Source organism: Ovis canadensis, chromosome 1 (assembly GCF_042477335.2).
Source record: "Ovis canadensis isolate MfBH-ARS-UI-01 breed Bighorn chromosome 1, ARS-UI_OviCan_v2, whole genome shotgun sequence".
Lineage (NCBI taxonomy): Eukaryota > Metazoa > Chordata > Mammalia > Artiodactyla > Bovidae > Ovis > Ovis canadensis.
Genome location: NC_091245.1, coordinates 232,560,408 through 232,575,247, shown reverse-complemented (window position 1 = coordinate 232,575,247; position 14,840 = coordinate 232,560,408). Strand labels below are relative to the sequence as shown.

The 14,840-nt window shown below is 45.6% G+C and overlaps 1 protein-coding gene across 3 annotated transcripts; it reads right to left on the bottom strand.

Moving 5' to 3' along the window:
- Positions 1 to 706: 706 nt before the first annotated feature.
- SHOX2 (SHOX homeobox 2) lies at positions 707 to 13,210 on the bottom strand. Of its 3 annotated transcripts, XM_069561655.1 has the most exons (6): positions 10,952 to 13,210; positions 10,229 to 10,309; positions 7,840 to 8,048; positions 5,395 to 5,452; positions 4,992 to 5,080; positions 735 to 3,195 (listed from the first exon to the last, which is right to left on the bottom strand). In XM_069561655.1, the coding sequence occupies exons 1-6, from the start codon at positions 11,292 to 11,294 to the stop codon at positions 2,902 to 2,904; spliced, it is 1,074 nt and encodes a 357-aa protein (XP_069417756.1). In that variant the 5' UTR covers positions 11,295 to 13,210; the 3' UTR covers positions 735 to 2,901. The 3 variants fall into 3 exon arrangements, with proteins under 3 accessions (XP_069417739.1, XP_069417748.1, XP_069417756.1); XM_069561638.1 differs by lacking the exon at positions 10,229 to 10,309 and having other exon boundaries at positions 707 to 3,195; XM_069561647.1 differs by lacking the exon at positions 10,229 to 10,309 and having other exon boundaries at positions 707 to 3,159.
- Between the last annotated feature and the right edge of the window lie 1,630 nt (positions 13,211 to 14,840).

Here is a 14,840-nt window from a genome sequence, read left to right as displayed (position 1 = left end):
TTTGAAGGCTAAAAGATAAACATTATCACCCACGTCTACTCAGAGTAACAGCTTTGAGTGCGAGCTCAACCTGGGAGAGGGCTGGGTGCGGGCGGCAGGAGCACCACTCGAGGACGCGGGGCTTGGTCGCAGGAAGGGCCTCCTCTGTGCGTCCTCCACCCCCAAGGGGAGGCCCCAGGGGACACACGGGAAACCCTCAATTTTGTCGAAGGGTGTCCCTTGTCCCAAGAGCCCGAGTGAGAAGGGAAAAGAAAGTCCTGTCCCGAGTCTTCACGGTCCCTATCTACCTCCAAATAGGCAGCGCCTCCGGGCTTAAGTAGGTGAGATTTCTTCTGGGAGAGGGTACGGATGAGGGCTCCTTGGTACCCTACAAACGGCTAGAACCCGGCTTTTCCTAAATACGATCCTAGCTGCCACCTTTTCATAAATTTAACGAACGAAGACTCTATTTGGGCCAAAGAGGTAAACTGAAGCGGGAGGCGTGGGACCCGCCCTCCCCGCCGCCCCAGCCCCGCTTCACGGCTCTTATCCTACTTCCAGACCGCCACTGACTCCGGGGGAGGGTCGGCGACCTGGGACTGAGTGTTTTGTAACAATAAACCCAGGTGGATTTTGCACCGCGTGACCACGCTTTCCTTCCTTCCCAAAATGTTCCTTAAATGAACTTCAAGGATGAAAGTGCAGCAAAATGAACAACAAGAGTCCGTTTTAGGGAAGGAGATTATTCTATGTTATTTTACATAGTATCTGTTCCTTTATTGATTTAGTGTAAAATCAATCCGTTTTCTTCATTGGGTGGATAAAATGGGGCAGGAGAGGGGGATTTTCGCTCAGCGCTACAGAGAGCCACGAGAGTCATCATTCTCACCGCCCCTTGATTGCCGCACGTAGAGAGCAGAGGCAAGCTCTTTTCCAAGCTGGTATAGTCGAGAGAGATACATATTCATCAAAAAGGAAGAAGGAACGACTATCCTGGATAGTTTAATAGCAACAGGAGTAAAGATGACGCGAACCCCATCAAATGAAACAATACTATTTTCATTCAATTGATCGCAAAGTGTCTTCAATTAATAACTTGGCACTTATTTAAAAGGTTTAACAGAGGTGAGACCAAAACATTTTGTACCGACAACACGTCATGAAATAACAGCATCTTCTTTTGTTTAAAATAACTTAATACACTAGAAAAAATATGGCAAATATAAATAATTTTGTTTTCATGGAGAACAAATAGTTTCAAAGCTCAACCGCATACCAAAGTTCAGCTAAAAGAGCTTTTCCTCTTTCTCGTAAATTAGAAGGGATTAAAAAAAAAAAAACCTAAGGAGACTTTTTAAAGAATTGGGATACAGATTGTTCAGTCCAGGGTACCCCAGTTTAAATAGCTACATGGATTGAGACAGACAAAAAAATTATTTGAATATACACCTTTGTGAGATAAAATGCAAATGTTGAAAGTCAACCATTAGTTCACACATTATAGCCAAAATAAACTTTGCTCGTGTGTATCAACATATTTTACACAAACTTAGTGCCTGTATCTAGCTGGGTGTTGTTTAAAGTGAGTGTGATGGGACTGAGAGGGGGAAATAAAGCACGGTCTTCAAATAGGACTTCAGGAAATCTCCAAGAGGGAATACAAGAATAAGGGAAGAGGGGGACTAACACTGACCGCCCACTGTGTATCAGGCACCACGTGAGGCGCTGTAGTTAATCATTTCTCTTTTCTTTTTCCCTACATTTTCTACTTGTCTCTGTCGTCTTGGGACAATAACAGTGTAACTTTTTTGCCCTTCAAACTTTTTTCTTTTGTCCCCCCAGGATTAAAGATGGGACAAAAAATATAGATAGATAGAAATATATATCAATTTTCAGATGCTTTGGGTATTGTTTTTCATACCGAAAATGAAAATGCAGTTAAGTGCATGTAAGTAAAGCCGGAGTGTGGGGGGAGACACCGTCAATGGAATACAGGTAACATGCAAGGCCAGACTTTATTGTCAGCAGTCTGGACAGTTCTGCCATAACAATTTCTCAGAGAAATCATTGTCTGTGGTTATCATTTTTGTATTAATATCATTTTTTTATCTCCTCATTTTTATACTGTCTTCCCTCTTCTTGCTCTTCCATACGTGGTGGTTTTTAACTCAAAGCATCTGATTCAACGTAAAAGGAGGCCCGCCTCTCTTATCAAATTTCTTGTATTAAAGCGAACTTCGCAGAAAAAGGTCAGTTTCAAAACCTGTGAACTTCCCAGCTGCGTACTTTTTTAAATCTTAATTCTTTAAATAAGTATACCTCTTCCTTCTGTTTTGCCTTCTTAGCCCATTAAAAAACAACAACAACAACAACAAAAAATACACTTTAAGTTGGTAACTCCCGCCCCAATTATCTCGAGATTTGTTCCGGTTATTTTTCCATATTTTTTAATGTACAAAATACTTTAAAAATTTTTTTTTATTCCTTGGTTCTCCGATTTCAGCTTCTGCTGAATAGCAGTAAGTTCCCTTTCTCTTTTTCTCTCTGGTTTGTCTTTTCTACAGTTTCCCCCTCATTTTTTACTAACAAGATTTTTATTTCTACGCAAAAGTCCATCGTTGCAGTTTTACCGTGAGCCACACTTCACTGTCCCAGCACTCTTCAGACTTCCCAAACCCATCCCTACAAAGCCAAATTCTAGGCCCCTAGACAGGTGAATGGTCAGGAGCCACGAAGCTGGTGCCCTTCTTCGGATCCCGGGTGCTGCCCTCCGAGTCCGGGATGCAGAAGGGAGCAAGGGGCCATCGGCGGGGCAGAAAGAGGCTCGGATTCCGAGGTCCGGGGCAGGTAACAGAGAAGCAGCGGGGCTCTGAGGGCATGCAGGCTGCGCGCCGTGCTGCAGGCGCGACCCTGGCGCTGCCGTCACAGACCCAGGGCGGCCGCGTGCTTTTTGGCTTTCAGTCTGAGATCCGCGATGCTGGAGTTCTTGCTGGTAGTCTTGGCAGCAGCAGCTGCAGCCACGACGGAGGCGGCAGATGCTGAGTCTGCGGCCAGCGTGGCGAGCGGCAGTCCGAAGGGCGGCGCCGGGAACATCATGTAGGGCGCGTGCGCGGCCAGGTGCGGGTGCAGGTGGTGGTGCGCGTGCGCCACGGCGCTGTCCAGCTGCAGCTGCGCCTGAACCTGAAAGGACAAGGGCGTCACGTTGCAATGACTATCCTAGGGTGACAACAGAATAGAAACAGAGCATTAACGGCGTCCAGCTTAGCTTGGGGAAGGCTGGGGCAGGGGACGGGGAAAGGGACGTTTAGCTGACCTCAGTTTGTTACTGAATCTGGGATACTCCAGTGCTCCTGAGTATTCTGCAGCTCACTCAGAGTGGCTTATCCCCCTGAGTCCCAGTGACTCCCATCTTCGGTGATTGTGGCCGCCCCCTTAGGAGCTGGGCTGGTCAGAGGGCAACAATGCTATTGTGCTAATACATCACTCCCCTCAAAATAACAATGTATATTGGACAGATGATGGGGTGAGTGTCCTTACCCTCCTCTCTTGGTGCTGCCATACACCTCTTAACTCACTAGTAAAGTGCCAATAAGCAAACTACAAAACTTTAAAAATGTCACTTAGAGAAGTTACTACATCTTCATCACAACTGGCACACTTGTTAGTACTCCTAAACTTTACTATTAAAATTACATTGGGATCTTGTTAAAATGTAGATTCTGATTCAGAAGGTCTAGGTCAGGTCAGAGAATCTTGCTTTCTAACAATCTCCCAGATGGTACTGATGCTGCAGACTCAGAGATCACCTTCTGAGTAGTAAAGTTCTTCTCTTATGGTCCCCCTCTCTCTCCAGTCATTCTCTCCTGCTTCAGATGCCTAGCATCTGGCTACTAGAATCCAGTGGTGCCAAGAGAGCTAAGACCTCCCTAACACTAATGCTCAATATACAGGGCACACTCAGGTGTGACTCTGTGTGACTCAGGTCACACTTTTCTGACCAGGGACTGGCAACTCAGAGTTAATTCATGACTTCACAGTCCTATCTAGCAAGGGCCCTGGCCAAGGGTGGGGAATGTCTGATACTGGCTGGGAATGGGTTGCACCCTTAGGCTTGGAGAATGGGGGAGTTCAGAGCCCTGGGATATCCTAGGATTAATTATTGCTGCAGGCTGTACTTTTAAAATGTAGTCTTAAAGGTTTCTTTATGGCTAAGAAAGGGTTTGCATTGGCAAGGTGTCCCTGGGAAGACCAATGTTTTCCTCTCTACTATAGATGAAGGTTTGCAGCTTAAAAAAAAAAAATCAAGTCTTAATGGGTAGTATTTATTTATTTATTTTCTTTGGTCAGAGATATTTAATGTGACTAAGAGGTAGAAAATACCTCAAAAAATATTTACAGAGTTGCCTCAGAAATACCTTAGGACTAACCTTTGTATTGGATCTGACAAAGTCTTAATCAAAAGGCTTTCCCTTCCTTTCCCCAAGTGCAATCTTTAGTGCATTTTTAAAGGACCAGTTGCTGCCCTCAGGCATTGTAGGTTTCCCATGAGGACAGAAAGGACTAAGCATACAGGCCTCTGACACTGTGCTGCTGCTAAGTCACTTCAGTCGTGTCTGACTCTGTGTGACCCCATAGACAGCAGCCCACCAGGCTCCCCCGTCCCTGGGGATTCTCCAGGCAAGAACACTGGAGTGGGTTGCCATTTCTTTCTCCAATGCATGAAAGTGAAAAGTGAAAGTGAAGTCGCTCAGTCATGTCCGACCCTCAGCGACCCCATGGACTGCAGCCTACCAGGCTCCTCCGTCCATGGGATTTTCCAGGCAGGAGTACTAGAGTAGGGTACCATTACTGTATAGGTTTTTAAATGGGAGTGTATCCACTGTATCATCTGAAAATTGATTCTATAACTGTACACCCATATTAGAGCCCAGAGGAAGGGGATGTTCAACAGTTCAAGCAAATATCCAGGTCTTTTTACAGTTAAAAACAGGTTAAAACTGGGCTGTACTTGCCTGCTGAAATGGCATCCTTAAAGCACCTACATTGACGTAGGGTGCTACTCTACAAGCTTCAAATTGGCTGGCAGCCCCTATGAGGACGCCTGTGAAAAATGGGGAACAAAACAAAATAAAGTGAGGTTAACACATTCAGCACTTTTTCCCAAGGTTTCAAATGGTACCAAGATAGAACTATTTCCTTTGGAACTGGACTGGTATCTTCCTAAACTGTTGCCAGAATTAAAATCAATGTAATTTACTCCCAAATTTTAGGACTCTCATTAACTGCCTTCAGGGTAGATTTTTAAATAAGGACGACAGTTATCTTTGAGAAGGTTCTTTTTTTGGCTTCATAATAACAGTATTCCGTAATACTTTTTATTTAGAGTATCAAATGTTCTTTGTCTGAGAAGCATACCTTTATGAAGTTGATTTTCTTGCTTTCTACATTTAGCTCTTCGATTTTGAAACCAAACCTAAAATTGGAGGAAAAAAATAAAGTCTAGGTGATAGGACTCAAAAATTTTTTTTAATTTACAGGAGTATGATGAAAGGGTAGCATTTTAGGCAAGGAATGGAAGATACAGCAAGCAATCTTTGAATTATATACAACAATCTTAATTTCCAAAGTTAAAAACACAAATGAATGACAAAAATAATTTCCTATACTCTTGCAAGATATATTGTTTCTTGATAAATTACTCGAGTTCTGTTTTCATGTTTCCAGAATTAGAGTCCCCCAGGCCTAAAACTCGCCCTGATACCTGATACTAAAGTGATAATGGGTTTAGATGTTGCCCAGTAAGACCTGAGAAAAATGTGCTCATTAAGAGCCTGTAATATTAATTAGCTTCATCTTCAAGAAAAACCAAACACCAAAGCAAATAGTGACTCTGTTTTGTTTTTTTTTTCCCCTTGGGGGTGGGGAGATAAGAGTGGGGGAAGAGGTAATTAGTGTTATAAAAGCCTCACTACAAAGAAGTTTAGAATTTCTCTCTTCCTCCATGCAGCAAAGTGTAACCTGGTAGCAGAAATAATTATGCCATTATCATGACAATCTAATTTGCTTCTATAGAAAAAGTTGCTGAGTGCAGTTACAGTATCCAGAAGTATCCAGAAGGTAGATCAAAATTTAAATAAAAACATGAGAAAAATAAATACCAGCAATAAACTTCATTTATTACAAGAAAAAAGAACATTTTGTGGAATGGGACTGGGGTATGAATCATGTAATTCTGGATAATATCTTCTCCCAGATACTACCTTCTTAGGTAAACTTGCCAACTTTTAGAAGCAGTATGGCAGATTTTAAGAAATTCAAACAAAGCTTGCTTTTATACTCCAATAACACAGCATTATGTTCCAATAATACAGCATATTGACTGATTCACAAGTTAATGTTTAAAAACATGAAAGCAAAATACTGCTTCAGAGCTTTTTCCTTGTTTTTGAAAGCAAGTGTCACAGTCAATGTAAATCTTCAAAAATTCCCCTGCCATTTAGTGTAATAGAAGGGTAGATTTCATGCCAGGGTGGCATTCTTTGTGTACCTCACATGGCCTGAGGCTTCTTGCCTCTTTTTTCCCCTAGAAGAGTTGGAACTGATATACTAATGCTCACAACTGTAATAATTATCATCATGTCTTTAAGGGGTTTCTAAGTCCCTAGAGATCTCAGTACACAGAGCAAAGTAGGACAGGCTTAAAAAGGAAGGCTCTGCTGTTGATGCTGTGATGACCAAGGCAGCCTATTATTACTTTTCCCCTTTAAGGGGACTGCTCTGTTTTTGTCCTGATCCTATTACAAGATGCGGGGAAGCCCCATAAGAATTGCATAGTTCGCTGCAGATGGTGGTCTCTGCGCCCAGAGACCTAGGGAGTATCTGTTACAGTGATACTTTGTAACAGCTGCAGATGTTCAGGCCTAAAACTGCTCCATGTGTTCAAACAAATAATGACCATCATTTTCTCCTATTTTATTATTTGAGTGGAAATAAAACCTGAAACATTTAAATTCGTTTTCCATAAAACTAAAACGATATGTATGCATGTATGTATATAATTTTTTTCCCTTAAGTGCTCCTAAAGCCTACTTTTGCCATTAAATTCACCCCCACAACCAGTAAAGAAAATCTGCTCCAATACTAACTTCACTGAGTGTGGCACTTGCTGGGATCAGACTTTGGAAATGTCAATATTAAGATATGTTGGTTGTTTTAAAATCAGTTTCTGATTCAGATTTGCTTCCCTAGTTAAGTGAGAGAACAAAGAAAGAGTGACCAAATGCATTTATTTTCTCCGCTATTTCACACACAGTTTGAGATCGACTGCTAAGGGCAGACTGTAAAATTCTGCACTTAACAGTTGCTAATTTTCTTTATAGTCTGTACATCTATAAACCTAATTGGCATATCCGCCTGGCAAACCTAGATCCCAGAGCAGACCCTCAAGGAAACCCAACTCGGATGAACAAAATGTTCGTTGTAACTTTTAAAGCATCCAGAAGATAAAACGTTTTCTGTGGGATTTTTTTTAAGGCTTATAAAAGTAGGCCCATTAGGATTAAACCACATTAAAGGCATTGTGAGGCGAGGGGGGTGTGGTTTATAGAAACCCTGGGAGCAAGCCCAGCAAAGCTTTCTTCTGCTGGGAACATATGTTGGTATGGGGTGAAGGGGAGCCCGGGAAGGCTTTAGGACTAAGATCTACTTTGGAAAATAAGACCTCTAGCAAATACTTTTCTTCCCTTCTCACTTCACTCCAGACACTTGAACCCGCACACTCATCGTGTGTACCTCAAGCGACTGTCCAACCCCAGGCATTCCCCCTCCTCCGCTCCCTGCGACCTCCTCACAGCCGGATACCTGCACTCGGGCCTCGGACAGCCCCAGCCGTTGGCTCAGTTCTTCACGCATAAAGGCGTCCGGGTAGTGAGTCTCATCAAAAAGCCTTTCCAGCTCGTTGAGTTGCTCCAGGGTGAAATTGGTCCGACTTCGCCTCTGCTTGATTTTGGTCTGGCCTTCGTCCTCCATCCCCTTCGCATCCTCTTTGCGATCCTTCAGCTCTGGGGACACTGGAGGGGGTACCACGAACAGGGCCATACGCATATGTCCCCGCGCACACACAGCAACACACACACACACACACACACAGAGACAAAAAACAACACAGCAAATACCATGAGCAGATTTGTCTCCAGGAGGATGGCGGTTTCTGCCCCCTCCCGGAGTTCCTGTCCAGGCCCTCACCCCGCTGAGAGGAAGAGGATCCCGTAGATGCGAAAAGATCAACTGGGGTGGCTGCCGCGGGCAAGGTGGGCATTCACCTACCCAATCCCTTTCACAACTGCGGCCCCAGTTCACCTTTCACTGTTCACCCCCACAGTCCCCTGCCCTCCCCTGCGAACACAATCCAATTCCACTCACCCTCTCTCTTGCGTTCACTCTCTCCCACACACGCACAGAAATCAAAAGCGCCGCACCCCGTGAGTCACAGAACGCGATCCCAGCAGAAGAGGGCGGCGAGGCCACGGACTGGGCTCTGACACCGGCCATTCCCGGAGTGTGGACCCCTTCTCAGCCAGCGCTGGCTGCCGCCGGCTCTCCCGTCTTCTCTCAAACTTGCTGGTCTAATTTGGGAACAATTGGGCTGCTGGGTCACAGCTGGAGGACAAGACCCCTGTGCTGCACTGCGCTGGGAGCCACTTCCCTGGGCGCTGTGTACAGACCCAGGGCTCGAGCCAAATACCGCGGACGGCCCCTGGACAGCCAGGCAGTCTCTGTCCCCGCTGCTGAATCCCAGTCGCCAGAGCAGAGGCGCCCACGCCATGTTGGCGGCCTGGAGGGCTCGCTGCCCACACCCGAACAGAAGAAGAGAGGCAGAAAACCAGCTTCGGGAGGCCCGCGAAACAGACCGCTGCCTCTGTTCACTTCTTCTCCCTCCCCATTGGAAAGGCGGACTCGACCCTAACCGCTTAAACCCACAGAGATCAACAGGTTCAAGCGGAACATTCGCGATCCGCGGTTTCTATTGGTTGCGCAAAGGCTTTTCAGGCATCCAGAAGCTCGGATGTTTAATAAAATATGCATTTTTTCTGCTCTAGGTTCGCATACATCTGTTGCCACTTTCCTGCCCTTCCTTCTCCTCCCTTTAAAAACAGGAGCTTCGGAAGTGTGAGCATACAGGGACACCAGAAGGATGTGGCTATATATATACAGGCCAAGGGGCACTGATCAGGGGAGTTGGTATCAACGTAAGCGGCCCTCTGGAACCTTCATCCTCTGGGCCTGAGTCGAAGACTTGGGTTTTTAAGGTGCCAAAGCTGAGTTTAGAATAATTGAGTCTGTTTGCAGTTCTCCCTAGCCCAGAATCCTTATCAACATGAGTGTTAAAAATCATTTCTATAAGAGCCAGGCTGCAGAGAAATTAATATTTGCCCTGAGTTTGGAAACCAAAATCCCAAGACCTCATTTGCCCTGGGTTGACTCTAAATTCGCGGTCCGGCCTGCTGGTGTACCCAGGGCCTGGAGCTTGGGACTCAGGCCAGGGAGGTTGCACTGGACTGCCTGACAGTAATGCCACCACTTTCCATGTTTACTTGCTACCCCGTCTGGGAGAAGACCACTAGAACTCAGCGCGGGTTGGCATTCTAGTTAAGCGTTTCCCGCATGTATATTTCTCAAGAGTTCGTTTTGCGGACATGCGTCCTTCCTCCAGGAAGCAATAGATAATATTATAGCACAAACTCAAGTCAAGTTAATAGGAAAATATTTCCATTTATATTGTAATGAAATTTAAATATGAAAACACACCCTTCAGATTCTGCCAAAACGGCGAGACGGCTTTATTTCAGGCTCACAGTGGAAGCCCCGCAAACTTTGGGGGCTTCAAAGAGAAAGATGTCCACATTTCCAGTTGATTAATAGACTTAAAATAATCTCTATTTCGCCCCCAAATTTCCACTTATTGGCCTAAACAAGAACAGACTTTGTTATAAACAACTTAATTGCTTGCTTAAATATGTGATTCTACGCATGTCACATATTTTCTTAATTGGAAAAATATGGCAGCTCACCAGTTACTGCAGGCACCAAGTGCCAAATTAATTTTATTGTTGAACTCCTTTGAATTGGTACAGGATGCTCCACCATTTAGAAAAAGCCTTTTCCAAACACTTTGCTGGCACCAAAGGATTATCCCACCACAAAACCAGAATACTGGATGATGCCGCGCAGTAAATATCGGAAAACAAACAAACAAAAAAGGAGCCTAATGCATCTTCCGAAAGAAAACAGCGCACAGCCTGAACCTCAGCCTGCCCTGGTCTCATTCTACCTTCATAGCGCTAAGAAAATGGGGAGTTTTGGTCCCTAAGATTCAGGGATCCAGAGTCTTCACGGAGTTGGAGTGGTTCTTAGAGGCAGCCGCGAAACCCGGGGCGACTCCAGGGTGAAATCCCAATCAACCTCCGTCTCCGTATCTCTTTCCCCTTTCTCCCTCTCTCTTTTTTTCTCCCCTCGGGCCTAGGAAAGGGACTCCCGCAAACTCGGTGCTACATGCTAACTGTAATCCCGCCGCTTGGCCCAGTGACGGCCAGCATCCACTTCGGCAGCCTGGTCCCCAGAACTTCCCCACCCGCCTGCCGGCCGTCCGGCGGGGCCCATCCTCCGGTTGGTGAAAATGCATTTGGGTGGAATGGGAGTAGCGGGAGCATCCGAGAAAGGCGCGCGCAAACCCCACACGCTCCCCCTCCTCCACACACACACACACACACACACACACGGACCCCACCCACGACCGTGCACACCACCGGACTCCCACCCCTCCGTCCTCACTCTGGCTTCCAAAGCTGGGGTCCAAGGGCCCTCTCGGCGTTCGCCCCCTTATTCCTCCCCCGTCGGGCCTGGGGATCCTCTCCCGCCCGAGAGGAGTCGGGAAGGCGGGAAGGGGAACCGCGGCCGGGGGTCGGGCCGTTACCCTCGGTGAGCCGCGGGCTGCCCGGCTCCCTGCTTCTCTCGGCGGCGCCCATGTCCAGCTCCCGGACGGGAGAGCGCCCTCCTCCTCCAGCTCCTCCGCCTGCTCCTCCTCCGCCTCCACCTCCGCCTCCGCCTCCTCCGCCGCCTCCGCCGCCGCCGCCTCCGCCGGCCGCCCGGACTGCCGGGCTGCTGCGGTCGTCGCGGCCCGGCTCCGAGCAGCCGCTCGGCTCCTTGGCCCCGCGCAGCGGCCCGCTCTCCAGCACCTCCCGGTACGTGATAGCCTCCTTCTTCTCCTTCACTTTCTGGTCAAAAGACTTCGAGACGAACGCCGTAAGTTCTTCCATCGCCAGAGATGCCCGTCAGCCCCGCGCTCAACCTCTCCCAGCCGAGCAGCCCCGCTCTTTTTTTTCCTTCTTCTTTTTTTACTGCTCCAGCCCCCCCAATAATAACACATCAATGGGGCAGGGGGTGGGGGAGAAGGGGGAGGGGGAAGGGGGAAGAAGAAGAAAAAGAAGAGAAGAAAGAAGAAAGAGGAGGAGAAGTAGAAGGAGAAAAAGAAGTAAGAAGAGGAGGAGGTGGAGGAGGAAGAAGAGGAAGAGGGAAGGGGCGGGGGCCGCCGGAGGGAAATGGGAACCGATGCTTCCCTGCCTGAGCGCGCTTGTTCAGTGTTAAGATCTTTGACAATTCTTCCTGCGGAGAGTTCAGATCTGATAGCGACGCAGCGCTTGAAGTCTCACTATTTATACTTCGCAAAGGCGGCCCCTTGTTCTGAGTAAATTACCTCCCCTCGCAACTCGGAGGGAGCCCCTTCCCGGGAAGCTCCCGCGCCACTACCTGGGGGTGGGGGAGTGGGGGTTGGGAGGTGGTGGGGGTGATAGGGAGAGAGGGAGAAGAGGGGGAGAGAGAGAGAGAAAGAAAGAAAGAGATTGAGATTGATTAAGGCTGGAGTCCAGGATGGCTGGAGCTGGAGTATGAGGACAGAGAAGGGGGACCGGAGGGAGTGGGAAGAAGAGGCAGTTCCAGGCCGTCCGGCTTTTCGGATACCTCGGCCGCCTGCGCTCTTGGCCATTAATTCAGGATTGACAAGAATCCCTAATTAATTTAATTAGGCGTGGATTTTTGCGTTGGTGTCACGACTTACTTAAACACTGGGGAGCTGGACTTATTCCGCCGGGGCGTGGCCAAGAGGAAACTGACAAGTGCGCTGCTCCAGGAGTCAGTAGGGTATCCTGACCCGGCATACGACCCTGCGTCCTCGCCAGGCGTCAGGGTGCAGCGCAACTGCTCGGCTCCGCATTGCTGTCCGGCAGCCCTGCCCTGCCTCAGGACCCCGGGACCCCATTTTCTTATCCTGACCCTGTACCCCAGTCGTACATGCCTGCTCTCCCCAACGCCGACCCGAAACCTTGTAGCCTGGCATCCTGGCTTCACAACCCTGCCGAGTCAGGGTCCTTTACAATTTCTCAGGCCCGCGCAGCTCCTTTTTAGGGGCTTCCCGGCCCGCGGCCAGAGCTGAGCCTGGGTCTTCACCAAGCTCCCCGCCCCAGGGAGTTTGTGAGTCACCCCATTATTCGCGTCCTGGAGACCATGCCGACTCTACTGACAAAACTCGCTCGAACTGGCTGGTTGTTTTAACACATTTTCCGAGCAGCTGTTCCCTGACAGATTCCATTTTAAAGTGTTTCTTTAGCGCTTGATCAAGGACAGTTTGACTTCGTTCCCTCTTTGAGGTCTCAGGACCCTCACCCTGCCCCCTTACTCTTTGCACTGGGACTCCTCCCACAGTGAACTAAAGAAACTCTACTTTAGAATCCCAGAAGCATTCTAATTAATTTCCTATTTTTGAAAAGATCATGATTATTCCTCTTTGAGTTTGAAAAAAAATCGATGTTAAGTTTGTGCTCCACCTAATTTCATTTATCGTGGACTATTTTAAAAAATGCTCGCTGGGAGAAAAGTCCCCCTCCTCTCCACTTAACGCTACGATTTAAAATGATATCCCCGGACTGTGTTCATGGAAGCTGTTATATGGATGGACACATCTATATTCTTGCGTCATATATGCGTATCGTGCAGGACAAAGCTTGCTGTGAGAAGTGTGGCCGTATATATATGCCCCTCACATAAGACCATTTACATGTGAAAAAAAGAATACTTACATATTGAAAGTTATATTTACCTGCATGTGTAAACACACCGTTTCAAGTGTGGCTTCGGGAATATTTTTGAATAGTCTGAATATTAAATACAGTCTTTCTGATGTTAATGGTAACTTGTCCGTTTTCTTGGATCTTATAGTCTTAGTAAAAATAAAAGCAATTATAGAACTTTGGTTCTGATATCTTCCAACCATTGGTTAAGGCATCAAAACAAAGTTAACAGATAATTTGAGAAGTTCTGTCAAAGCAACCTGAAGCATTCCTAAAAAGAGAACACAATTATACCTTAATATGTTACTATTTCTAGAATATATATCTTTGTCACTATTTTTCACTACTTTTATATTTTTTCAGATTAAAATATTCACAGTTGGTGAACTTAAGGAAGATGGAACTCTTACTTTTTAGATTACTTTGCTTTTTTCACTTGAATTCTAAAGTTTTTTTTTCCTTCTTAAAATATTTCATTTATTGCTAATTTTAGGAGAAATAATTAAGAACTTTAAGTTTCCAGTAGCAGTTTTTAGGTATCAATAAATTACAGGAGTGCTTTCTTTTATTACACTACAAAAGAGATTCAAATACTCTCACTTTCTAAAGTTATATGAATTTAGAAATATGATTTTGCAGTTAGTCTTGGGTTACTATTTGTGACCACTTTACTTCTGATATTATTAGAGGGGACTAACCGTAAAATTTTAATCCTTTAATAAAATCCACTTTTAAGGTTATTTAGCAGAATGACAAGTCATGGGGTCAGCTAAATGGATGTGATGCTCAAATAAGTTCTCAAACTGAGATGTTAAATGTGTATTCACAAACAGCTCCAAAACAGCATGATTAAAAGTCTGGTAAGGGATCAGGAGTCTCACCAACTACTTTTTTGCCTTTTCAAGCACATGACTTTCAAGTCCACAACTCAAATTCCACCTACTGAGCTTGAAGGAAAGATGGAACACTTTAAAGTTAATCAGGGAAGACTTGGATACAATAGTTGAATAATTCACACCAAATAGATTTTCCCATAGATTTTTCTGGCATGTTGCTCTTAGTATATTTACCAATAGTGGTGTTCATATTAGATGGAGCTATGTATGAGAGATCTGCAGTGTCTTAACTATGGATTCCTACTGCCCTAAGGGAAATTTAGTTAAAAAACCAAAAAAAAACCAACCAAGGTTTTGAAATCATATACTAATAAATGCTCACCAAGTTATAACAATGTTGTTCTTTAAATAGCAAATATTTTCTCAAGACAGTTCAAAATGCAGTTTTGGTAAAAACAAACTAACAATTGAGAGTAAAGTTCAGTGATCACCTGCAGACAGATGTACAGCTTCCAATAAAATTCATGGCCCCAAAAGTTCATTTCTTTACCCTCCACCCCAGCTCTTGAATTATTTAAAATAAACTTGGAGTGTTGTAGTTAAGCTTTAAAATGGTCCCTCAAGACAGGTTAGTTAAGGTACAGTCATTTACAAAAAACAGAGTTGTGGAGATGATTTTCTTCATCTCAAATGTCTGTGCAACACTGTAGCTTGGGTACACAGCACTTGTTGGTTCACTCAGATCAAGGCCAACAGTTTACCACCTTATCGACGCTTCTTCACATTAAATAAGGAAAAAATGATGTTCATGCAAGAACAGATAAAGTCGTGTAAATTACAGAAAATGCTGACTTGCTTTCATTTGTATTGGTTTAAATCACAACAAAACCCCCTACACATTTAA

What these genes read in the sequence shown, in the direction of transcription:
- SHOX2 (XM_069561655.1), bottom strand. Translation starts at nt 11,294, where the DNA reads ATGGAAGAACTTACGGCGTTCGTCTCGAAGTCTTTTGACCAGAAAGTG. An exon ending in CAGCCCGCGGCTCACCGAGG is followed by an intron (nt 10,310 to 10,951) that starts GTAACGGCCCGA and finishes AGCGCTATGAAG; the next exon opens with GTAGAATGAGACCAGGGCAG. An exon ending in ATTAGGCTCCTTTTTTGTTT is followed by an intron (nt 8,049 to 10,228) that starts GTTTGTTTTCCG and finishes TACCCCCTCCAG; the next exon opens with TGTCCCCAGAGCTGAAGGAT.